General features: G+C 45.9%; 2 protein-coding genes across 2 annotated transcripts; both read right to left on the bottom strand.

Moving 5' to 3' along the window:
- Nucleotides 1-278: 278 nt before the first annotated feature.
- LOC121543750 (E3 ubiquitin-protein ligase NHLRC1-like) lies at nt 279-2,359 on the bottom strand. The gene has a single exon (XM_041853904.2). It carries the CDS (start codon nt 1,941-1,943, stop codon nt 696-698), a length of 1,248 nt encoding a protein of 415 aa, XP_041709838.2. The 5' UTR covers nt 1,944-2,359; the 3' UTR covers nt 279-695.
- A 6,642-nt stretch (nt 2,360-9,001) lies between these two features.
- Nucleotides 9,002-24,265, bottom strand: LOC121542600 (phosphatidylserine synthase 1). The gene is made up of 13 exons (XM_041852023.2): nt 23,732-24,265; nt 22,619-22,710; nt 21,823-21,867; nt 21,306-21,430; nt 20,707-20,865; nt 20,420-20,571; nt 19,420-19,561; nt 16,419-16,531; nt 15,869-15,934; nt 13,833-13,932; nt 13,106-13,174; nt 10,294-10,354; nt 9,002-9,660 (listed from the first exon to the last, which is right to left on the bottom strand). Exons 1-13 carry the CDS (start codon nt 23,914-23,916, stop codon nt 9,566-9,568), a joined length of 1,404 nt encoding a protein of 467 aa, XP_041707957.1. The 5' UTR covers nt 23,917-24,265; the 3' UTR covers nt 9,002-9,565.
- Between the last annotated feature and the right edge of the window lie 1,747 nt (nt 24,266-26,012).

Here is a 26,012-nt window from a genome sequence, read left to right as displayed (position 1 = left end):
ACCGTTTACTCCAAACGGAAAACGTTTTACAATGAAAACGAGAGTTTCAATTGGACAAATTCAGGTTTCATTCTGTTTCGTTCGTAGTGAATACACCCCATGATGCAGAAAATGTGCAAATGACCCCCAAAAGTGTTCAAACAAATATACTTTATTAAAAATAAATGAAATAAATTAACCTTATTGCAACAGGTCTCCCTTGTAAAAGAGATCTTCTGACCTCAATGGGACTTCCTGGATAGATAAAGATTAATACAATTAAATGTATTGTCTAATTAGCACCAAGCAGTCAGTTAAAACGTAACCAGAGATAAGCAATGTTCCTTAAATATGTATTTAGTAATGCCATAGGTGCAGTCAGTGTAATCACAGTACAGTTTTACAATTGGTAGGCCTAGTTTATTTGCATATCTCAGAAGTAATTATCCACCTGTCATTACCATGTTATTACAAAGTATTAGGGACACTTGAAAATGGGAGGAGAGCACACACATCATTTTATTCATGCTCTTCATTTAATTATTTTCCAACAGCATTCAAAAAGAAAAACATGCTGTTCACACACAAAAAAAAAATCAGCTTAAAACATTAATATAATTTTAATTAGCATTTTATTGTTTTACATCAAAACAGGGGAATCACCAGTCATTATGCATTTTGTTTATGTATTTTTTCACAATACAAGTCAGCCTACATCATTTTCGGACTAGAATAGCATCTGAGTGAACTGAATACATCTTCACTGCATGGTCTCCACTGTCTAAAACAATCAGCGTGTTCTGTGCTGTGGCGACCAGCCCCACCGGGCGAACCAAGTCTTCACTGACCAGGGGGGTTAGGACCAGGCCGTTCTGGAGCTTTCCCAAACTCCAAATCAACCCCCGCTGGGAGTCTATCACGATCACATCCCCGTCCCTGTCAAAGGCCACGGCAGACACACAGGGCCACACTGAGGCCCCCAGGCTCAGAGTGAAGCTGTCTATCTGAGAGAGCACATTAAAGTCTTTGTTGAATATTGTCAGTCTGGTAGGCCGGGGGCCATTTGGAGGTTGTGTGGTGGTGAGCCCCAGTGTCTCCACCAGGGCGATGTTCCCGGTCACCCGACAGCAGGCCACTGCCTTAGGCCGCTGGAGGTCGGTTATGACCGCTCGGTTCATCAGAGTCACGCCACGGGCAAAGTCCACCACAACCTGGGAGAGCGTGCCGGCCTGGACGTCAGTGACCAGGATATGCCCACAGCTGTCCACGTCCACCCCCCAGGGCATCTGGAAGGAGTCCCGCACCTCCAGAACATAACTCCCCCTAGAGGTGAACACTTTCACTGCACCGTCCCCGGCATCCGTCACGACCACATACCCGCTGGGAGTCACCGCCACATCCACCGGGTGACACACCTCTCCGTGGCCACGACCCCTCCGCCCGAACCCGTGCAGCCGCCTGCCCTGTGGCCCGAATACCACCACCCTTCTGTCTCCATCGTGTACCACCACCATGGTCCCAGAGGACCCGAACACGGCCACCCCCGTCGGGTTGATCAGGGACCCCCAGCCCCCGAAGGCCGAGCGAAGCCGCGGAGCTCCAGAGCCCAGACCGCCGACCCAGCCGCTGCCTCCTCTGACCTGATGAGGGACAGGGGACCTGGGGGAGTGGGAGAGCAGAAGATCCTGGAGGTCTGTCAGTGCCTGGCAGTGGGAGGTGCTGTCAACGTCACACAGCTGCCGGCAGAAAGGGCACTCAAGCTTCTTGAGGACAGGGTGGGAGAGCGCCCGGACACATTCCAGACAGAGTACATGGCCGCAGGACAGGTTGTGAGGCCGGCGATCCTTCTGCCGTGGGTTATACTTCTCGAAGCAGACTTTACACTCCAGCAGGTTGACGTGGATCTCTCTCAGGAGGATCTCCTCTGTTCTCAGTGAGGAAGGAGGAGCAGGAACATCAGCCATAATAGTGTAGATATCCTCTCTTTTACTTTACCCAACTGCGGTCACAGTGACAGCTCTGCTGCAGTCTCTTTGCACAACTGCAGTCACAGTGTCAGCTCTGCTGCATGCTCTTTACCCAACTGCAGTCACAGTGTCAGCTCTGCTGCAGTCTATTTACCCAACTGCAGTCACAGTGTCAGATCTGCTGCAGGCTCTTTACCCAACTGCAGTCACAGTGTCAGCTCTGCTGCAGTCTCTTTACCCAACTGCAGTCACAGTGTCAGCTCTGCTGCAGTCTCTTTACCCAACTGCAGTCACAGTGTCAGCTCTGCTGCAGTCTGCTACATCTGGAAAGTATTTTTGAGAAAACAGGGAGGAAACAGGTGGAAAGTCAGAGAGGGAAAGAGAGGAGGAGGAAAGAGACAGAGAGAGGAAAACACAACACCGGGGACATTTTGAAAGTCTGAGAGCACTGGCATCCTGTAGGCTCAGGCTGTCATGTGACTTTGACACAGTGGGCAGGCTCACTCTGAGGCCCTCTGCTGCCCTCTAGGGGAAAGAGGTGTCACACAGGTCTGAGGAGCAAGTCTGTGACTTCTGGAATCTCTGAGCCATGCAGTACAACTTTACACTAGAGCGTATGGTAATGGGAGGCTTCAGAAAGTACTTACTTCTGTTTGTCAGAATAGACACAAGTACGCAGTGATTTAGGGGCCCTCTGCTAGGTACTCCACATTACTGTGTTTGACTTCAAGAACATTATACTGTAATTTCTAGTCTATTGCCAAAGTCATTGCTTTAAGTTCTTCCTGGCTTGGCAGTAGCATCAATTAACAGTTTTTTGAAACATATCTCTTTATAGGTCAGAACATGGCAGCTATTTCTGTCTGTCTGTTCCCTGGTGTGCCGAGCGAGTGTAATCTGATCCCTCTGGCTACATCTCAAAAGGCACCCTACTCCCTATATAGTGCACTACTTTTGACCAGCACCCAATGGGCCTTGGTCAAAAGTAGTGCACTGTATAGGGCGTAGGGTGCCATTTGGGACAGGCTCGTTGAGTGGTGTGGAAGGACAGCTCCAGGCTCCAGACCAGGCCCACTTCCCTCTCCTGCTACAGAGAAAGCAGAGCCCCCTCCAGAGGTCAATCAAGGTGATTACACATCTTCTACTGGACAGCAACCCAGAAACAAATCTCACGTGAGTGCTGGCCAAGCTACTTCATCGCCACGAGACTATGGTTTTGTCGACCCAAGGGCCTAATTGGATAGTGGCAAGCGAGTTCAAAAAATACCTAGAGTTGGACAAGCTATTAACTGTAGTGCTTTAACAAAATCATTGTACTTAGTGATTAGGCCTTTATGCAGATACTGTACCTTGGATAACAAAAATCCAGCATTGGTGTTTGGAGGAACCCAAAGTAGGGTCCCAAATGTGTTGTACACTGCTCAAAAAAATAAAGGGAACACTTAAACAACACAATGTAACTCCAAGTCAATCACACTTCTGTGAAATCAAACTGTCCACTTAGGAAGCAACACTGATTGACAATACATTTCACATGCTGTTGTGCAAATGGAATAGACAACAGGTGGAAATTATAGGCAATTAGCAAGACACCCCCAATAAAGGACTGGTTTTGCAGGTGGTGACCACAGACCACTTCTCAGTTCCTATGCTTCCTGGCTGATGTTTTGGTCACTTTTGAATGCTGGCGGTGCTTTCACTCTAGTGGTAGCATGAGACGGAGTCTACAACCCACACAAGTGGCTCAGGTAGTGCAGCTCATCCAGGATGGCACATCAATGCGAGCTGTGACAAGAAGGTTTGCTGTGTCTGTCAGCGTAGTGTCCAGAGCATGGAGGCGCTACCAGGAGACAGGCCAGTACATCAGGAGACGTGAAGGAGGCCGTAGGAGGGCAACAACCCAGCAGCAGGACTGCTACCTCCGCCTTTGTGCAAGGAGGAGCAGGAGGAGCACTGCCAGATCCCTGCAAAATGACCTCCAGCAGGCCACAAATGTGCATGTGTCTGCTCAAACGGTCAGAAACAGACTCCATGAGGGTGGTATGAGGGCCCGACGTCCACAGGTGGGGGTTGTGCTTACAGCCCAACACCATGCAGGACGTTTGGCATTTGCCAGAGAACACCAAGATTGGCAAATTCGCCACTGGCGCCCTGTGCTCTTCACAGATGAAAGCAGGTTCACACTGAGCACATGTGACAGACGTGACAAAGTCTGGAGACACCGTGGAGAACGTTCTGCTACCTGCAACATCCTCCAGCATGACCGGTTTGGCGGTGGGTCAGTCATGGTGTGGGGTGGCATTTATTTGGGGGGCCGCACAGCCCTCCATGTGCTCGCCAGAGGTAGCCTGACTGCCATTAGGTACCGAGATGAGATCCTCAGACCCCTTGTGAGACCATATGCTGGTGCGGATGGCCCTGGGTTCCTCCTAATGCAAGACAATGCTAGACCTCATGTGGTGGGAGTGTGTCAGCAGTTCCTGCAAGAGGAAGGCATTGATGCTATGGACTGGCCCACCCGTTCCCCAGACCTGAATCCAATTGAGCACATCTGGGACATCATGTCTCGCTCCATCCACCAACGCCACGTTGCACCACAGACTGTCCAGGAGTTGGCAGATGCTTTAGTCCAGGTCTGGGAGGAGATCCCTCAGGAGACCATCCGCCACCTCATCAGGAGCATGCCCAGGCGTTGTAGGGAGGTCATACAGGCACGTGGAGGCCACACACACTACTGAGCCTCATTTTGACTTGTTTTAAGGACATTACAAAGTTGGATCAGCCTGTAGTGTGGTTTTCCACTTTAATTTTGAGGGTGACTCCAAATCCAGACCTCCATGGGTTGATCAATTTAATTTCCATTGATAATTTTTGTGTGATTTTGTTGTCCGCACATTCAACTATGTAAAGAAAAAAGTATTTAATAAGATTATTTCATTCAATCAGATCTAGGATGTGTTATTTTAGTGTTCCCTTTATTTTTTGGAGCAGTGTATAAGTATTGTGTAAATAGCTATATATTTTGGAATCACCATATGTGTGCTGGAACCAGGAAGCATTCCACTATACATTATGTGTGCATTATAATCATTCAGCCCCATCAACCTTCTCAACAATGTACCCTCTGTCTGCCACTAGCAGTTTCACTTCCTTACACATGATCAAGACATCTGTGACAAATAAGTATAAAGTAATTACAGTTCCATTACTTGTTTCTCTTATGCCATCATTACACCATTTGAATGACAAGGGGAGTTACAGAGAATGGATATGTCTTGAGAATGGATAAGAACACTGTTACAGTGGGGGGAAAAAGTATTTAGTCAGCCACCAATTGTGCAAGTTCTCCCACTTAAAAAGATGAGAGAGACCTGTAATCATCATAGGTACACGTCAACTATGACAGACAAATTGAGAATTTTTTTCTCCAGAAAATCACATTGTAGGATTTTTTATGAATTTATTTGCAAATTATGGTGGAAAATAAGTATTTGGTCACCTACAAACAAGCAAGATTTCTGGCTCTCACAGACCTGTAACTTCTTCTTTGAGAGGCTCCTCTGTCCTCCACTCGTTACCTGTATTAATGGCACCTGTTTGAACTTGTTATCAGTATAAAAGACACCTGTCCACAACCTCAAACAGTCACACTCCAAACTCCACTATGGCCAAGACCAAAGAGCTGTCAAAGGACACCAGAAACAAAATTGTAGACCTGCACCAGGCTGGGAAGACTGAATCTGCAATAGGTAAGCAGCTTGGTTTGAAGAAATCAACTGTGGGAGCAATTATTAGGAAATGGAAGACATACAAGACCACTGATAATCTCCCTCGATCTGGGGCTCCACGCAAGATCTCACCCCGTGGGGTCAAAATGATCACAAGAACGGTGAGCAAAAATCCCAGAACCACACGGGGGACCTAGTGAATGACCTGCAGAGAGCTGGGACCAAAGTAACAAAGCCTACTATCAGTAACACACTACGCCGCCAGGGACTCAAATCCTGCAGTGCCAGACGTGTCCCCCTGCTTAAGCCAGTACATGTCCAGGCCCGTCTGAAGTTTGCTAGAGTGCATTTGGATGATCCAGAAGAGGATTGGGAGAATCTCATATGGTCAGATGAAACAAAAATAGAACTTTTTGGTAAAAACTCAACTCGTCGTGTTTGGAGGACAAAGAATGCTGAGTTGCATCCAAAGAACACCATACCTACTGTGAAGCATGGGGGTGGAAACATCATGCTTTGGGGCTGTTTTTCTGCAAAGGGACCAGGACGACTGATCCGTGTAAAGGAAAGAATGAATGGGGCCATGTATCGTGAGATTTTGAGTGAAAACCTCCTTCCATCAGCAAGGGCATTGAAGATGAAACGTGGCTGGGTCTTTCAGCATGACAATGATCCCAAACACACCGCCCGGGCAACGAAGGAGTGGCTTCGTAAGAAGCATTTCAAGTTCCTGGAGTGGCCTAGCCAGTCTCCAGATCTCAACCCCATAGAAAATCTTTGGAGGGGAGTTGAAAGTCCGTGTTGCCCAGCGACAGCCCCAAAACATTACTGCTCTAGAGGAGATCTGCATGGAGGAATGGGCCAAAATACCAGCAACAGTGTGTGAAAACCTTGTGAAGACTTACAGAAAACGTTTGACCTGTGTCATTGCCAACAAAGGGTATATAACAAAGTATTGAGAAACTTTTGTTATTGACCAAATACTTATTTTCCACCATAATTTGCAAATAAATTCATTAAAAATCCTACAATGTGATTTTCTGGATTTTTTTTCCTCATTTTGTCTGTCATAGTTGACGTGTACCTATGATGAAAATGACAGGCCTCTCTCATCTTTTTAAGTGGGAGAACTTGCACAATTGGTGGCTGACTAAATACTTTTTTCCCCCACTGTATAACAAAGGCCTTTGTACAAAGGCTATACGTTTAACCTCAACACAGCACAAGGTATTTCTAATGCGACATACAAATATAGTCTACAAGAGAATTGAAAAGGAAATGCAAAATATTTTTAATAAAGTTTTATTAATTCAGAGTGAAAAACAAAACAAAAACACAAGTCTCCTTTTCGAGAGGAATTGTTTTGGCAAAATGGCGTCTTCATTCCAGAAACAACGTACCATATTCCATACACCCAGGAAGTCTGGTCTATGCCACCTGGGGATGAGTGTCAGTGTCAGATTGTCATGAGAAACATATTTGTGCAGAGATGATGGCTATGTTTGGATACTTCTAAAATGCACCCTTCTACCCTCCCTCCCTTCCTTGAAGTAATCACTTATCTGACAACTGGCTGGCTCAGAGTGCCATCGCTAACCTCCATTTTGTCAAACCACATTTCTCAGTAATTATATGCAATCTTGTATGCAAAGGTAGCTTACAGACCCAGCTATGTCAGAACAGTGTTTACTCCGAGGGAGGGATGGAGGAAGGATGGATGCATTCTAAGAGTATTGGAACAGGGCCAGTGACTGACAAACCTTTACTCATCAATAGAACACTGAGATCACAAGAATCAATGGAATAAGAACAACTCAAAAAGAAAAGTAGTAGCTGAATACAAACTGCAGAAAAGTGTTGAGTGTAAAAAAAGAAAAGAAAGACTAAAAAAAGAGTACATACATACAGGCACAAGGGCATTGAATTAAAAATGTTACATCAACACTGAAAAGACATGGTGTGAATACTGGCTTTCTGATGTGGTGTGACACTGACGCAAATACCATTTGTTTTCACTACTACTACTACTACTACAGTAAATCTGTAGCATCCCTCAGTCCCTCCTGAGACACTGGGATCCATTTCCACACTTAGCCAATCAATTGCCATGAAGGTGAGAATGAGAGCGTCCACATAGTAAAACGAAGCTACCTGCCTGCACAGACCGATGAAGCTCCAAGACATGCAACTATGAATGACTGCTCTCATCATTTACAGTAAAGGCAAGGAAGGAAAAGATAGCAGCCCGGATGTAAAGGGAGAGGAAGGTTACATCCCAAATGGCATCGAACTCCCTTTACAGTGCAGTACTTTTCGACCAGGGCCCATAGGACTCTGGTCAAAGGTAATGCACTATATAGGGAATAGGGTGCCATTTGGGACATGACCTAATAAATCACTCAAAAGGTCATGACGATTTCACAAAACACACAAACGACAAAAACATTACAGTAAATGTACAGCATCTCCAAAACAACGGACGTCAACGGCTCGTATGGAGCTGGTGGAGTGCAAAGCCAATTTTAAAAAGTGCTTTAAAAAACGGTGTGCTTTGGTTTGACCCAGGAGGTCAAACAAAAAAAAAATCAGAACCGTCCATCCAGAACAGTCTAGCTTCTGTGATATTATACAGCTATATAATGTCTGCGTACCAAATGGCACCCAATTCTCTTCATAGCGCACTATTTTGGACCGGGGTCTGGTCAAAATTAGTGCACTATATAGAGAATATGGTTCCATTTACTTACAGTGGTCTAATGACAACCTGGGACTGGTTTCTGAATCTAAACCAGTAAGGCTAAAGCATAGAGATCAGAGGGGGGCAGCAATATTGGTCAGGGAGAAATCCAAACCAGTCTAACTGGAATGAATGGCAGTAGAGGCAGAATCCTGATTTAATTTATACAGGAAAATAAAAGGAAGGCATGTGATATCAGAAATGTCTAATATAATTGTCAACCTAAAATAGTCAATTATAAATACAGTTGGGTTTTATTTTTTCGATATAGCCTCTATAATATATGTAAACAGACCATAAATGTTGTTTTCTTGGAAAACTGAGTGCCATTATGATACAATATCAGTAGCCAACTTGTTGCATTTCTAACCAGTCCAACCAGCCAGTGTATGGCTGTGGATTGACTGCATTGCTTGAATGGAATGTTGGCATATTGACAGTTAATTTGACAAATTAATGGAATCATTCCTCTAAAACTGTCTGGTTAGCTAGCCAACAAACATACAGTGCAGACAAATTCTTCCAATTCATTATTTTACACAATATCTTATCACAGCACTGGCTAACCATGGTTGACCAACTCCCTGACCAAAATGGTTGACAACCTTCATACCATCATAAGAAGGTTCATGTCCATTCTAGTATTATAATTCCTAATTCTATGGGCTGAAGCACATGAATGTCGTATAGGATAAATGTAGTCAATCACAGTAGTTTACCAACTCCTGTACAATGTAACATGCATTCTTCTGTTCTGACTGAGGATAAGCAATATTGCCATCACACACACACACGCTTACGCAGACACACACACACTGATCAGCAGTAGGGTAGGTAGGAGCTCTGACCGTGTGAGCCACCAGTAGGTATCTGATCTATAGACCACGCTCCCCTCTTTCCTTCCCTGCATGGACATGGTGTCTGTCTATCCTGTCCACTGAACATGCCTCTAAGCTGGGCCCACACTCTCCCCTCTTATGGATGGGTGGTTCTCCGTACGTTAAATGTTGAACAGGGAAAGTGTTTGCATCTTTCCTTTCTTTCTCTCAGTCCCGCTTCTCTTCCGCCTCTCCCAACATGCACCTCTTCCTCCGTGGTCTGGGGTTCAGAGAGGAGAAGAGGGCGGGACTCCACCATGGATGGCAGGCCTTGCATTACTTCTTCCTCAGCCCATTGGTGGATTTGTTCTTCCCTGAACTCCGCCCCCGCCGCCGGGTGGGAGGAGTCTCACCCTCAGAATGCAGTTCTCCTGCAAGGTTTAAGTTTAGGATTAGGTTTAGATTTATTAGAACATCATCTTGGTACATACGCAGAAACACAGAAAATGTGATGTCATACAATATAAAAACAGGTCTAAAGATATGGTCTGCGTCCCAAATGGCACCCTATTCCCTATACAGTGCACCACTTTTAACCAGAGCCCTTTGGGTAGCGCACTATATAGGGAAGAGGATGCCATTTGAGACGCAGCCAAGACGTCTAAATATACGGACAGAGCACCATCATAAAGTCACACACAACAAACAGGCATAGCCAAAGAACAGAGCGAGGGAGGGAAAGATTCTCATTGTTTTAATGTTCATATTGTGTCTGTGTTGAACAATTTGACATCTCTAATGGATGACACATTTTGATGGATGAACATAGTTGAAAGTAGAGGTGTTTCCATTGGATTGCTGGGTAAGACAGGCAAGTACCCCAATCAAACCACTAGAGGTCAGACTACTACCAAACTATAGTTACACTCAACCCTCCCAGTCTCAGATTGGATGAAACTCAAGTTTCCCAACAATGGGAGGCATAAATAACTAAATGGCATATTATATTAATAATCATCTGCATGTGTTTGACTGTAGAGGAGGAATAGTGCCACCATAGTTACCTTTACATTGTTCTGACACAAAGTCCTCATTGTAGTTGCTGTCCTCACATTCAGAGTAGCTCTGTAAAACACAGGAGGGGGTCAGAACAGACATGTCATGAACATATGGCTGTGAGAACGATACACAGCCAACAGCCAGCTGATCCAGCCACAGGCAAGAGGCTACGTCCCAAATGGCATCCTCCCCCCTATACTGTATAGTGCACTAGGATCCTGGTGAAAAGTAGTGCACTAGGCTATATAGGGAGCCATTTGGAACGTAGCCAAAGTAATTGGAGTGAATACAAGGTAAACAATCTACAGAGGAAGAGCTGTGACATGTCATATTCTCTACAGATGAACAAGGCTAAACTACAGTCAGCTAGTTTATGTTGTAACTCTAAAACACAGGTGTGGAAACTGCCATTCACAGCATGGTAAAATGAGGGTTAAACGACCTTCTACACAAATCATGGTTTCTGTAGAAAACCCTTTCAGTTGACCATGAGTACTTCTCAGAGCCCCTCTCGCTCAGAGCCCCTCTCGCTCAGAGCCCCTCTCGCTCAGAGCCCCTCTCTGGCCCTAGGACTTAAGGCTGCAGCATGCTTCGGTTCGGCTGGCGCCTAGCCGAGACTTACACTTGAAAAACAAGAAAAAAGCGGCAACAGTACTGTTTGTCCTACTTGAGATGCCGTAGCAAGATGCCTGAAAATAGTCCAAATTAATCTAAGATGACTCAATAAATCCGTAATAAATTTTAACGTTTTTGCAGAGGAGTTCTTAAATCATGTAATTAAGCAAACTAAGATGCACAAATATCCCCCCAATAAAAATGCTAACCCCCTGTCTGTTATTATAATGGTGCGAGGTTAGCATGCCTTGGGGGTATTTTTTAAAATTATTTTTAAATGTTACCTTTATTTAACTAGGCAAGTCAGTTAAGAACATATTCTTATTTACAATGACGGCCTACACCGGCCAAACCCGGACGACGCTGGGCCAATTGTGCGCTGCCCTATGGGACTCCCAATCACGGCCGGTTGTGATATAGCCTGGAATCGAACCAGAGGGCCTGTAGTGACGCCTCTAGTACTGAGATGCAGTGCCTTAGACCCTGTGCCACTCGGGCGTCTGGAACTTTCTCACTCATCATTATTTTTTTCGATTCATTCAGGATTATCCGTAATTATGGTAGCATCCACATTAATGTAGAAGTGTTTAGAAACATATTATATTCTTATTTACAATAATAGTGGCACAGAATAATCTGAAACACAACCAAAACAAACAGCAAATATATCCAACCAATTTGTAGAGTCACAATAAAAATAATAAATAATAATAATAAGCCATTTAGCAGACGCTTTTATCCAAAGCGACTTACAGTCGTGTGCAATGTGTGCATACATTTTTACAAGCTTGATGTGGTCATTGCGTGCTGTGAATACAGGACCAAATGCTCAACTTTGGACTACTTTAATAAACATAAGTGAATTTGTCCCAATACTTTTGTTCCCCTAAAATGGGGGGACTATGTACAAAAAGAGCTGTAATTTCTAAACGGTTCACCCGATATCAATGAAAATACCCTCAAATTAAAGCTGACAGTCTGCACTTTAACCTCATAGTCATTGTATAATTTCAAAATCAAAAGCACTGCAGTACAGAGCCAAAACAACAACAAATGTGTCACTGTCCCAATACTTTTGGAGCTCACAATTGTTTTATATTCCAATCCAGGAAACCACTACAACACTTTCACGTCCACTACTAGTCTCCTCTTCCTGTTTGCCATGTGTGGTAATGTAACATGTCGGTCTGGTGTGTGGTAATAAAGTGTGAATTGTATCCCCGTCTCCCGCTGGTCATTCTACGTCCTCCAACAGGGACACCGGGACAGTTCCACCTACAATACATCTAAACAGGCACCTCTATCAGAGTCCACCAGTTGGTGGTGCTCTTTTTCAGTTTCTACAGAATATAGAGCTGCTGAACAATGACAACTAGAAGACACTACTAATGCCTGTCATGGCCTGGGTTATTCACAGTTCCAGGGAGATGTGTTCTAAATGGCCTGGGACAGTCACAGTTCCAGGGAGATGTGTTCTACATGGCCTGGGACAGTCACAGTTCCAGGGAGATGTGTTCTAAATGGCCTGGGACAGTCACAGTTCCAGGGAGATGTGTTCTAAATGGCCTGGGACAGTCACAGTTCCAGGGAGATGTGTTCTACATGGCCTGGGACAGTCACAGTTCCAGGGAGATGTGTTCTAAATGGCCTGGGACAGTCACAGTTCCAGGGAGATGTGTTCTAAATGGCCTGGGACAGTCACAGTTCCAGGGAGATGTGTTCTAAATGGCCTGGGACAGTCACAGTTCCAGGGAGATGTGTTCTAAATGGCCTGGGACAGTCACAGTTCCAGGGAGATGTGTTCTAAATGGCCTGGGACAGTCACAGTTCCAGGGAGATGTGTTCTAAATGGCCTGGGACAGTCACAGTTCCAGGGAGATGTGTTCTAAATGGCCTGGGACAGTCACAGTTCCAGGGAGATGTGTTCTAAATGGCCTGGGACAGTCACAGTTCAAGGGAGATGTGTTCTACATGTCCTGGGACAGTCACAGTTCCAGGGAGATGTGTTCTACATGGCCTGGGACAGTCACAGTTCCAGGGAGATGTGTTCTACATGGCCTGGGACAGTCAAAGTTCCAGGGAGATGTGTTCTAAGTGATAATAATGATGAATAAAGGTGCATGTATACAGAGAAAGGTTGCAGCAGGACCATACTGTAGTCAAGGAAGTGTAGTGCATATCTAGACTGGTATGTAGGCATACCTTCTCTTTGGGACCATAGATCTCTGCATACCACACCATCCCATACAGACACAGGAATGTGATTATGGCCTGGGAGGAGAAGAGACAGAGTTAAGGCCACAGTAAGTTCAAGGTCAACTTTCAGCTTTATCGTCCTAGAGGGAAATTGGTTTTGAAACAACAGTCAAACATAAAATACAAAAATTTACATTGACAATAACTATATAAGTGAATACATAGCGGGGGTACTGAATGCAATGGACTGAATACACCACAGTCAAGTAGTCCCTAATAGAATCAACATGTCAGCCACAAAATGAAAAGCCTTTCAGCTGCAAACACATTGACATTCCATAGATAAAGTTGTAGCCTAAGACAAACACAGTACTGAAGACTTATCCTTTCACCATCTAATGTCAAATACTAGGAGAACTACAGCATTGGTAGGTTGGTCCAACAGTCATGTGCTCTTACCAATGACTAAGCTATTTATGGTACATTAACTATGACTATAAAAGGGACTGGTCTGCTAACATAAATAGTGATATATACTTTTATTACATGACAACTGTGAAATACATTTATGGCATGGCAACTTTTACTCAACCTTTATCTAACCAGAAAGTCCCATTGAGACCAGATGATCCTCTTTCACAAGAGACCTGGACAACAGTTTGGAGACCGGTTTGTTTATGTACATAGTAAAAATAATTTTGTGACATGAGAGCTGTGTGAAGACCGTTCTTACCACACACACAAGCCACACCAGCACATAGAGGACCTGGGTCTTGGAGAACAGCTCCATTCCAAACTTTATACACGCCAAGGCCTCCAGGAACGCTATGGCCCTGTGATGTCAGAGACACACACACAAACAGAGAGGTCACACACTACAGCTAAGGCTGCTGGGTAATCAGCCAGCTATAAGTGTGTCCCAAATGGCTCCCTATTCCCTCCATAGTGCACAACTTGTTCAAAAGTAGTGCACTATAAAGGGAATAGGGTACCATTTGGGATGCATCCCATGTCACCTGTCACCCGGCTGGGTGGGGACATGACAGAGTGAGGGAGAGGAGGGTGACAGGGGTGAGAGAGAGAGAGAGAGAGAGAGAGAGAGAGAGAGAGAGAGAGAGAGAGAGAGAGAGAGAGAGAGAGAGAGAGAGAGAGAGAGAGAGAGAGAGAGAGAGAGAGAGAGAGAGAGAGAGACTGGGGTAAGCTGAGGCCCATGGATACAGCATACCAGTTCCTTATCTACATGGTCAGATGTTAACATTGACGACAGCCTTTACTCTACTGGGAGCTAGAGGGAATAAGTAAGATATTCAGATCACCACTAAGCGCTAACCAAAATAAACATACTGAGAACAGTAGACATGCCCCAAGCACAATGGAAACCTGGATAGACAGCATTTTAAATGGGATATACTGGGCAGTGGGAAAAATCACATTTCACAAGTTTCACAAATGTTCTGTCTACAAAAGATTCTACGATCTCTTATTTCCTTAAACATGGAAAACACTAGAATATCCACAGAGGGTCGTGCGTACGGCCCAGTACATCACTGGGGCCAAGCTTCCTGCCATCCAGGACCTCTATACTAGGCGGTGTCAGAGGAAGGCCCAAAAAATTGTCAAAGACTCCAGCCACCCTAGTCATAGACTGTTCTCTCTGCTACCGCACGGCAAGCGGTACCGGAGTGCCAAGTCTAGGTCCAAAAGGCTCCTTAACAGCTTCTACCCCCAAGCCATAAGACTGCTGAACAATTAATAAAATTTACATTGACACCCCCCACTTTGTTTTTACACTGCTGCTACTCACTGTTTATTATCTATGCATAGTCACCTACATGTACAAACTACCTTGACTAACCTGTACCCACGCACATTGACTCGGTACCGGTACCCAATGTATATAGCCTCGTTATTGTTATTTTATTGTATTACTTTTTATTTTATTTTTTACTTTAGTTTATTTAGTAAATATTTTCTTAACTCTATTTCTTGAACTGCATTGTTGGTTAAGGGCTTGTAAGTAAGCATTTCACGGTAAGGTCTACACCTGTTCTATTCCGTGCATGTGACAAGTATCGATACAACATCAATAACACTCAGAATACACACATCTACTGACTCAGTGATTAGAGTATTATAGAGTGTTCTACCCTACACATTCCTACACCATGTGCCTTAGTAATGACTTTAATATGTCCAGTCTTTAATACTCAGGGTTTAGCTGAAGGATAATGGAGGCCATTGTTAAGTAGTGCTTCAATGCCAGGCTGTGTGTGTGTCTGTGTGTGTGTGTGTCTGTGTGTGTGTGTGTGTCTGTGTGTGTGTGTGTCTGTGTGTGTGTCTGTGTCTGTGTGTGTGTGTGTGTCTGTGTGTCTGTGTGTGTCTGTGTGTGTCTGTCTCTGTGTGTGTGTGTGTGTGTGTGTGTGTGTGTGTGTACAGCCCTATCCAACTACTGTGCCTCAGTCCTACATGATGTTGAAGAGCAGTTAACATTCACAACAACCTAGCCTCCATCTCCTGCCCCCAGCTCTTCACCCTCACACTGCTATAGTTTACATACAACTACACCGCCCAACAGCAGAAACCTGACTGTCAAAGAGCTCTGTTCAGTTGTTGACCAAAGGTAAATAATCTACCTGACAGTTGGCTATTGCAGCCGTGAATGTGTATTGTAGTTTATTGGTGTACATGGGAGAGAGCAGAGTATACAGCTTTATTTCCTTAAACATAATCTACTGTTGTCATGGTAGTAGCTAATGAAACAACACTCACCCAAACACCCAGCACTGTGTCCCAACCCGTTTACACTGTGTGTCTGTGAGGTAGGCATAATACTGCCTGAAACACACAGGGAGAAAAACAACAGAACAGGTCAGGACCAATACAGGATGTAAAGACAGACGTGAACCAGTTCACCACAGACACAGCACTGTCCTCTCATAGCCATTAACTCTAGACATGTTGAGATGGAAGAAGATCTCTGATGTTGTCCTGCTGTTGGACAAACTCTGATGGTATGACTGATTAGTTTTCCAAAGACTGGTTTGGAAAGGGTTAAGTAGAAGAGGAAGGGGGGCAGATTGGGAGAGGGGGGAACAGCGGAGAGGGGGGAGGGGGGAACAGCGGAGAGGAGGGAGGGGAGGAACAGCGGAGAGAGGGGGGCAGAGGAGGGGGGACAGCGGAGAAACAGCGGAGAGAGGGGGTAGGAACAGCGGAGAGAGTGGGGAAGAACAGTGGAGAGAGGGGGGAGGAACAGTGGAGAGAGGGGGGAGGAACAGCGGAGAGGGAGTAGATCAGCCAAGGCGAGGGGTGAGTTTCCTACCTCACGGTGGGAGCTGTGATGATGCCGATGAAGAGGATTCGACACCAGCTGAGGGCGTGGCACGCCGGGAACACAAATATGTGCTTCAGGAAGAATGTGTTCAACTCTGTCAACTATGGAGAAACAGAGATGGAGCGTTATCACTGGAGTTCTCACCGACACCATCACGACAACAGAGACTGCAATCCCCACAGGGCTCTACAGGGCCACCATTTTACTCGCATACGAGCTTATATATTTTGCTGTGTGACCTGTCATTTTTATTTAGGAGCGGCTGTGCGCCTAGAAAAATAGGGGGAGAGAGGGGTAAGTAGAATACATAGCCTAGCTGTACAATACAAACCTGAACCATGTCAATGTTTGGACCCACCCACCCAGTTTGACCCTGTGCTCCTCATTATCCACAGTAGAGTATAATGAAGAGACTGGAACCAGACTTTCTCATTACGCTGTCATTTGGCCCTGAGCCTGTGTGTGTGTGTGTGTGTGTGTGTGTGTGTCTCATAGTGTAGAGGTAGTCTGTTATTTGGCCCTGAGCCTGTCTAGAGGCCCTCTGGAGAGAGAGCAGATAAACTGTAGCTACTGCTGAGTCTCCTGAGGCTCTACACTCCCCACTAACCCCTCTACTAACCCCTATCCCCCTCTACTAACCCCTCTCCCCCTCTACTAACCCCTCTCCCCCCTCTACTAACCCCCTCTCCCCCTCTACTAACCCCTCTCCCCCCTCTACTAACCTCTCTCCCCCTCTACTAACCTCTCTCCCCCTCTACTAACCCCTCTCCCCCCAACCCCTCTACTAACCCCTCTCCCCCTCTACTAACCCCTCTCCCCCTCTACTAACCCCTCTCCCCCTCTACTAACCCCTCTCCCCCTCTACTAACCTCTCTCCCCCTCTACTAACCTCTCTCCCCCTCTACTAACCTCTCTCCCCCTCTACTAACCTCTCTCCCCCTCTACTAACCTCTCTCCCCCTCTACTAACCTCTCTACTAACCCCTCTACTAACCTCTCTCCCCCCTCTACTAACCCCCTCTACTACCCCTCTACTAACCCTCTCCCCTCTACTAACCCCCTCTACTAACCCCTCTCCCCCCTCTACTAACCCCTCTCCCCCTCTACTAACCTCTCTCCCCCCTCTACTAACCCCTCTCCCCCCTCTACTAACCCCTCTCCCCCTCTACTAACCCTCTCCCCCTCTACTAACCCCTCTCCCCCTCTACTAACCCCTCCCCCTCTACTAACCCCTCTCCCCCCTCTACTAACCCCTCTCCCCCTCTACTAACCCCTCTCCCCCTCTACTAACCCCTCTCCCCCTCTACTAACCTCTCTCCCCCTCTACTAACCTCTCTCCCCCTCTACTAACCCCTCTCCCCCTCTACTAACCTCTCCCCCTCTACTAACCTCTCTCCCCCTCTACTAACCTCTCTCCCCCTCTACTAACCTCTCTCCCCCTCTACTAACCCCTCTCCCCCTCTACTAACCCCCTCTCCCCCCTAACCCCCTCTACTAACCCCTCTCCCCCTCTACTAACCCCTCTCCCCTCTACTAACCCCTCTCCCCCCTCTACTAACCCCTCTCCCCCTCTACTAACCTCTCTCCCCCTCTACTAACCTCTCTCCCCCCTCTACTAACCCCTCCTACTAACCCCCCTCTACTAACCCCTCTCCCCCCTCTACTAACCCCTCTCCCCTCTACCCCTCTACTAACCCTCTCCCCCTCTACTAACCCCTCTCCCCCTCTACTAACCCCTCTTCTACTAACCCTCTCCCCCTCTACTAACCCCTCTCCCCCTCTACTAACCTCTCTCCCCCTCTACTAACCTCTCTCCCCCTCTACTAACCCCTCTACTAACCCCTCTCCCCCTCTACTAACCCTCTCCCCCTCTACTAACCCCTCTCTCCCCCTCTACCCCCCTCTACTAACCCTCTCTCCCCCTCTACTAACCCCTCTCCCCCTCTACTAACCCCTCTCCCCTCTACTAACCCCTCTCCCCCTCTACTAACCCTCTCTCCCCTCTACTAACCCTCTCTCCCCCTCTACTAACCCCTCTCCCCCTCTACTAACCCCTCTCCCCCTCTACTAACCCCTCTCCCCCTCTACTAACCTCTCTCCCCCCTCTACTAACCTCTCTCCCCCTCTACTAACCTCTCTCCCCCCTCTACTAACCTCTCTCCCCCTCTACTAAACTCTCTCCCCCTCTACTAAACCCCCCCTCACTAACTCTCTCCCCCTCTACTAACCTCTACTAACCTCGCTCTCCCCCTACTAACCTCGCTCTCTCCCACTCACCCACCCACCCACCCCCCTCTCACTCAACCCGCACTCTCCCCTCCCCGTACTCACTCAAACTATGTACCCTCCCCCCTACTCACCCACCCCTCTCCATGCTACTCTCTCAGACAGGGTAATTACTATTTTAAGCCCCCTAGAGTGTTGGGAACGGGAGACAGAGCGAGGGAGAGGAGAAAGACTATGCCATTTCACCACCACACAAAAAGCAGAGAAGCAGTGCAGCTTTTCATCGCCATGGCAGCCAGTATTGAGGATGAAGGGGGGGGTGAAGGAGTATTGGCAGCTATGGCGGGCTCTCTGGCTGGGACCTGGGGTGGTATTCATTAGGCAACAAACAGAAGACAACGGACTAAAACAGGGAGGGACTACCAAAACCTGTCCAACAACAAATGCTCCTTTTCATTTTCCATTGCAAAACTGTTGTGCTACGGTGTTCCCTAATGAATACAACCCTGGGTTAATGATGGAAAGCACTGGAGCTTATTCATCCACCCCACAGTGTGGTGCTGTCCCCAGTCCAGAAACTGTCCACCCAGTCACGTGTCATCCGGCTAGTCTTTCACTCTTTAAGTGATGAGTTGTTAGTATGGACACGCCAGGCAGAACTCCCCATATACCTAGTGCCAACTTCTAACCCCGGTCAGGTCAGGTCAGATAGATTTGGACCACGGCCCTAAAGTAGCGCACTACGTTTGAAACTAGGGAAATACCTGCCAGATGATCATAAAGAGGTAGACCCCAGTGACGCGCTGCAGGGAAGACTTGGGGTCAAACCAGCGGACGTAGGTCCAGCTAGCCGGGGTGAACTGGAGCGCAGCACGTTTGATCTTCCCTGTGGTGGTGTGGATGTCCCTGGACAGGTAGACACACACACACACACACACACCAGGGCAGAAGAGTTAAAAGGCTTGTGGACAGACATACAATAAGATAAGTACTATGTTGCTATAGTAACACACAGCTAACTAGGATGAAAACAATGCCATTACATAAATAATTCAAGTCCACCTCGTTACCGAGCAACAGGCCTGATAATACTAAACTAAAGCTAAACTGTCAGTCGCTCTGGATAAGAGCATCTGATCAATGACTAAAATGTAAATGTAAAATGTGAGAACTCAATTTCCATACTGTTTTGTTTCTGAGAGGACCAACTCCATATTAATGCCCATGATTTTGGAATGAGATGTTCGATGAGCGGGTGTCCACATACTTATGGCCATCAAATCAGTCACATACACGTGTTTAGCAGATGTTATAGTGGGTGTAGCGAAATGCTTGTGACCATGTAGTGTGCCTGATGGAGGCCCAGTGATAGGGTTAGGAGGACCTACATGATGGAGGCCCAGTGATAGGGTTAGGAGGACCTACATGATGGAGGCCTAGTGGTAGGGTTAGGAGGACCTAACTGATGGAGGCCTAGTGGTAGGGTTAGGAGGACCTACATGATGGAGGCCTAGTGGTAGGGTTAGGAGGACCTACATGATGGAGGCCTAGTGGTAGGGTTAGGAGGACCTAACTGATGGAGGCCTAGTGGTAGGGTTAGGAGGACCTACATGATGGAGGCCTAGTGGTAGGGTTAGGAGGACCTACCTGATGGAGGCCTAGTGGTAGGGTTAGGAGGACCTACCTGATGGAGGCCCCGTGGTAGGGTTAGGGTGGGCTACTTGATACAGGCCAAGGGGTAGGGTTAGGATTATGGGTACCTACTTGATGGAGGCCCAGTGATAGGTCCTCATCTCCAGGAAGCGACAGACAGTCATGCCCATCCAGATGCCTCCTCCATTACACAGCAGGATGTCCAGGATCACCTGGTCCCACCAGCACTCAGCAAAGTTAGGCAGCAGGTGCATGAAGAACAGCTGAGGAGGAGAGGAGAGAAAAGGGGGAGAGGGAGAGGAATTAACTCCTTTTGTGTGTGTGTTTGTGCTTTGGAGGGGGGGTTCGGTGTGTGTGTGTGTTCGTGCGTGTGTGTGTGTGTGTGTGTTCGTGCGTACCTCAGTGAGCTCCCAGGTGATGCTGATGGTCCAACAGAGACCGTAGCTGCGGATGAGCAGGGCCTTCATGCCCCAGCCCCAGAAGTGACTGAAGGCAAAGATGTCCAAGTGGCTCAGGATTCGCTCCCAGGTGATCACGTGACAATTCACTGCATACTCCTACAAGCAGAGCACAGGGACCAGAGACGACATCAACAACATCCATTCAGAACAACAGCATGAGGAAGTGAGTGTTGGTGCTAGAAGAGGATCCCGTTTCTTCATCCTTTTCCCCCAAAGAGTAGACTTTAAGTATTGGCTGGAGGGAGTTTCACCATTGTTAAAAGGCATGACGGGAAGTGTGCAAGCGTGCACTTCAGGAGAACGGTGGAGAATCGGGAAGTAGCCGAGGTCAATGTGCTAACAAAGAGACTGATAGCTAAGAGATAAGAAACTGATAGTAAAGAAAGGTTGCGTCCCAAATGGAATTCTATTCCCCTATTATAGTGCACTAGTTTTGACCACGGCTCTAGTGAAAAGTAGTGCACTGTTTAGGGAATAGGGTGAGTTGGGATGCAGACACAGAGACTGATAGGAGAGCAAGGCTGCTGTTTACTCACCATGATGTCAGCCTCCCGGGTGGCGTAGCGCAGGTTTGGGTCGAGCCAGTACATGACGTTCTTCACCTGCTCCCAGTTCAGAAAGATGATGAACACCAGGAACAGGAAGTATAGCACACTCAGACCTGACCAGAGAATAACAGAGAGATATCAGATCAACAGGAAGTACAGCACACTCACACCTGACGATAACAGAGAGATAACAGATTAGGCAGAATCTCATTCAATCAGGGCAGAATTGGATCCATCAATTTATAAAGCCCTTTTTACATCAACAGTTGTCACAAAATGGGCCTAAACCCCAAAAAGCAACCGAAGCAGAAGCACAGCGGCCAGGAAACAGGAAACACTCCCTAGAAGGAAGGAACCTATAAAGAAACCTAGAGAAAGCACCAACTCTCATGAATTGGGTGGATAATTAATGGTTAAGCTCATTCAAAGTTAATTGGAATGGTAGCTAGGCCTAAGCCTATACAAAAAAGGGATTGTTATATTTGTCACTTAAAATGTCACTCACCGAAAACTATTCGCCATATCGCCGGATGTGGTCTGGTAAATGGTCCTAGAGAGAGATGTCAAAAAATATTGAAATCAACAACTTCAGCCACACAGAAGAGTTCCAAGGCTGGTACAATGACATGTTGAGATGTCTGACACATACAACATTTTTATCTCAACATATTATTGTACCAGCCTTGTAAATAGTGCACAACCTTTTTACCAGGACCTAGTGTAACAGTTTTGCTTCGGTCTCTCTCCTCACCCCAACCTGGGCTTGAACCAGGGACCCTCTGAACACAGACAACAGTCACCCTCGAAGTATCATTACTTATGGCGCCACAAAAGCAGCGACCCTTGAAGAGCAAGGGAAACAACTACTTCAAATCTCAACGCGAGTGATGTCGGCAGGTAGCTTAGTGGTTAAGAGCGTTGTGTGCCAGTAACCGAAAGGTTGCTGGTTCTAATCCCAGAGCTGACTAGGTGAAAAATCAGTTGATGTGCCCTTAAGCAAGGTACTTATCCTGAGCGACTTACAGGAGCAATTAGGGTTAAGAGCGTCTGCTAAAAAATGACAAAAAAACAACAACATGTCACCGATTGAAACACTACTACCGCGCACCGCTAACTAGCGAGCCATTTCACACCGGTTACCCTAGCACCCTATTCCCTATATAGTGCACTACTTTCGACCACAGCCCAGGTCAAAAGTAGTGCACTATATAGGGAATAGGGTGCCATTGATGTCCGAAGCAGCTTGGACATTTACGTCATTTATCCAGAGCGACTTACAAATTGGACAACATTGTCCTTACCGTTAGGGAAGGCCAGAACACTGATGACCAGGAAGAAGGAGATGGTCAGGATGAGGCCCACCCACAAGTTAGCGTCTTCGTTTGTCTCGTCCCTAAAATAACAAGAGGCAGGGATTACTAACGCACACCAAAACCAGCATTAAGACATTTCAGAGTCAGTGAGATAAAAACAGTTATAAAACTGATGCACTGATGGGACAGGTGGCTTTGAAACGCAAATTATATTCCACCTCTGTCCCCACATAGCCTGCTATACTGTGCTCTCCTTCAATCACAGTTATTAAAGATCAGTGAGAGGACTGAGATGATTAATTCACTCATCAGTGCCGATTGACCTACTCCTGACACCCCCCACTCCATTTGGTTATTGGGGATAAACCACTCTTGATGAGAGCAACAGATAAGGGATTTGTCCCAAATGGCACCCCATTCCATATAGTGCAATACTTTTGACCAGGGCGCTATAAAAGAATAGGATGCCATTTGGGCACAGACAAGCTGTGCATTACGGACTGCATTCAGTACGCAAAAACGTAGTGGAAACGGTGCAGTACGAACGACCAATTGAAAACGGGAGGGGTTGGGTTGTGAGTTCAAAATGCACTGCTCTCCTTTAAATACGTCACTCATTGCTTCAACCACAGCCTGCCACACCCAACAAACTTCGCAAAAGTACCTCAAAGACTGTTCAATAACGTTCAATGCAAACTGTTCCGCAACGTAGCAATTGTTTATTCGAACTGAACACACCCATGATGTAGAAAATGGCTAGATGCATGTTGCAGATAACAATGGACCACCAGGATGGGAGATCCTTCCCCACAGTATAGAAAAGATACAAACGTGGCATTTTGCCACAATGTAGCTACAAAAAGCAAATAAATCAGCCCACTTACTACATTGTAAACACGCAAATGAAACATTCTCCTTCATTCGAGAGAAAAGAGGAGAATGTCAATGGTCGGAAATACTAGCGAGCTAAATTACTTTTCAACTGCATAAACATTCACTTAGCTGCTCTGGCAGTTGGCCTAGTCAGTAACGTTAGCCAAAAGAGCATATAGCTAGCTAATGTTAACTACCGGTAGTCAGCTGGCTAGCCACTTCACTTACCTTGTAAATGCGAAATACATCAAGCTGAGCACTGTGCATGTTAACAGTGTTATTGTGTGCGGCTTATAGAAAAAGTCCAGAGTAATATCCTCCACTTGCTGCTCGTTGATCATACGGAAATGCATCCTGTAGTTCACATCATCTTTGCCTATGGTCCGCGACCCGTACCTATATCCGGACGCCATAATTGCGGGAGGGCTCCAGAGGAATCCGCTTCACCTCCTGCGGGCTGCTTTAGATCGACATTAGACGTTCAGCGCAATTAACGATTAATGTTGTCCATCAATAAAGACCAAAACGACCAGACGCACGTCCGTTAAATATGTGTAAAGACCAAAACGAAAAGACGCACGTCCGTTAAATATGTGCGCAACAGCACAACCTAAAGAAAAACAGTGTCAAGCATGAACTGCTGCCTTCTTGCGAGGGCGAACATCACGGGTTACATTTACTGAACGTTTTAGTGGAAAATAAACTCTGCATTTTTGATTGGTTTATACGTCTAGGGGAGTGCCACAATGGAAACCCAAAGGGGTCAGTTTATGAGATCAATCACGTGCTATCTTTCTCAACGTTTGTAAACCACCAAGGCAAACCCACATAAATAGAATGGATTATATTTCTATGGGCAAACCAAGGTCAGTTCCACACCGCGTGAGGTTATTTACGTTCATGTCACAGGAGGGTAAAAAAGTCATGTAAATATTTTCTAACCACAAGCATTGATGTCATGAGTGTCCTAACCTACATTATTCCCAAGTACATTAGTTATCTGAGAAGTGGGAGAGATCATCATCAAATCACTGCATTATGAAAAGCCATTAGTAAAATTGATATCATTATCATTATCTGTTAGGGCTTCACATAATGTATGAAAAACCGTCAGTATGGGCAGTATAATAATAGAATATAACAGAACAGAAGAGAATATAACAACGTTATTCTACTGTCCACTAGGTCTGGGAATTGCCAGGGACCTCACGATACGATTTTATCACGATACTTTGGTGCGGATACGATATGTATTGCGATTCTCATGGTTCTATATGTATTGAGATTCGATACTGTGATTTTATTGCAATTCGATGTTCCAAACATACTGCTCTAATAAATAGCATGAGCTGTCGCACACCCAGAGAACATTTTTTGTTTTAGAGGTGCATAAACTGTAAGCTATAAAAATAAATAAAGAGAGTCAACACTCTATATATAAACTCCCAGTAATTGATTGGGTAAAACACCAACGTTTCGGTCACCCTGAAGAAGGCACAGTGATGCAGAAACGTTGGTGTTTTACCCAATAAATTACTGGGAGTTTATATATAGAGGGTGGACTCTCTTTATTTATTTTTATACCAAACATATTGCTCACCATTATGTCTGCTGCAGAGGGACAAGAGAGAACCATGAGAAAACAAGTTTTGATAAGTCATGGAAATAAAAGTGCTGAAAACAAATTGGCTCCCTGTTTAAAAAGAAGATGGACAACAAGCTATGAAGGGAAAATACTGGAGTTTTGGTGCAGGTACAGCCAACTTGCGCAAAAATAATGTTGCGAAAATGTAAAAACGATACGATATATTGTCAAAAATAATATCCTGATATGTAACTGTATCGATTATTTCCCCCATCACTACTGTCCACTGTCAACTTGACTAATGGTATCTTGTTTACCAACTAAACATAATAATGACTGTATTGCCCCACAGTCTGGTATTTTGCAGATAGCCTAATGTTATCTATTTCTGTGCCTCTGACACCCTCAAGTGGTGACTTTTAGGGCTTGATAAAGCCTATCAGAAACAAAATCGTCTCAGCCCAGTCAAAGCACTTCTCTATCCTGGCACACCAATGGTGGAACCAGCTTCCCTTTGAATTTAGGACAGCAGAGTCCCTGCCCATCTTCCGAAAACATCTGAAACCCTATCACTTCAAAGAGTATCTTAAATAATCCCACAGAAAGTAGACTGAACCAGGTTTTTCTAGGAGTTTGCCTTTGCTTAGCTCCATTCCATTTATTTTGTATCCTGAAAAACTCCCCAGTCCTTAACGATTACAAGCATACCCATTACCTGTGTAGCTCAGTTGGTAGAGCATGGCGTTTGCAACGCCAGGGTTGTGGGTTCGAATCCCACGGGGGTCCAGTATGAAAATATATGCACTCACTAACTGTAAATCGCTCTGGATAAGAGCGTCTGCTAAATGACTGAAATGTAAATAACATGATGCAGCCACCACTATGCTTGAAAATATGGAGAGTGGTACTCAGTAATGTGTTTTA

Source organism: Coregonus clupeaformis, chromosome 17 (assembly GCF_020615455.1).
Source record: "Coregonus clupeaformis isolate EN_2021a chromosome 17, ASM2061545v1, whole genome shotgun sequence".
NCBI classification, from domain to species: Eukaryota; Metazoa; Chordata; class Actinopteri; order Salmoniformes; family Salmonidae; genus Coregonus; species Coregonus clupeaformis.
This window is presented reverse-complemented; position numbering and strand designations above follow the sequence as displayed.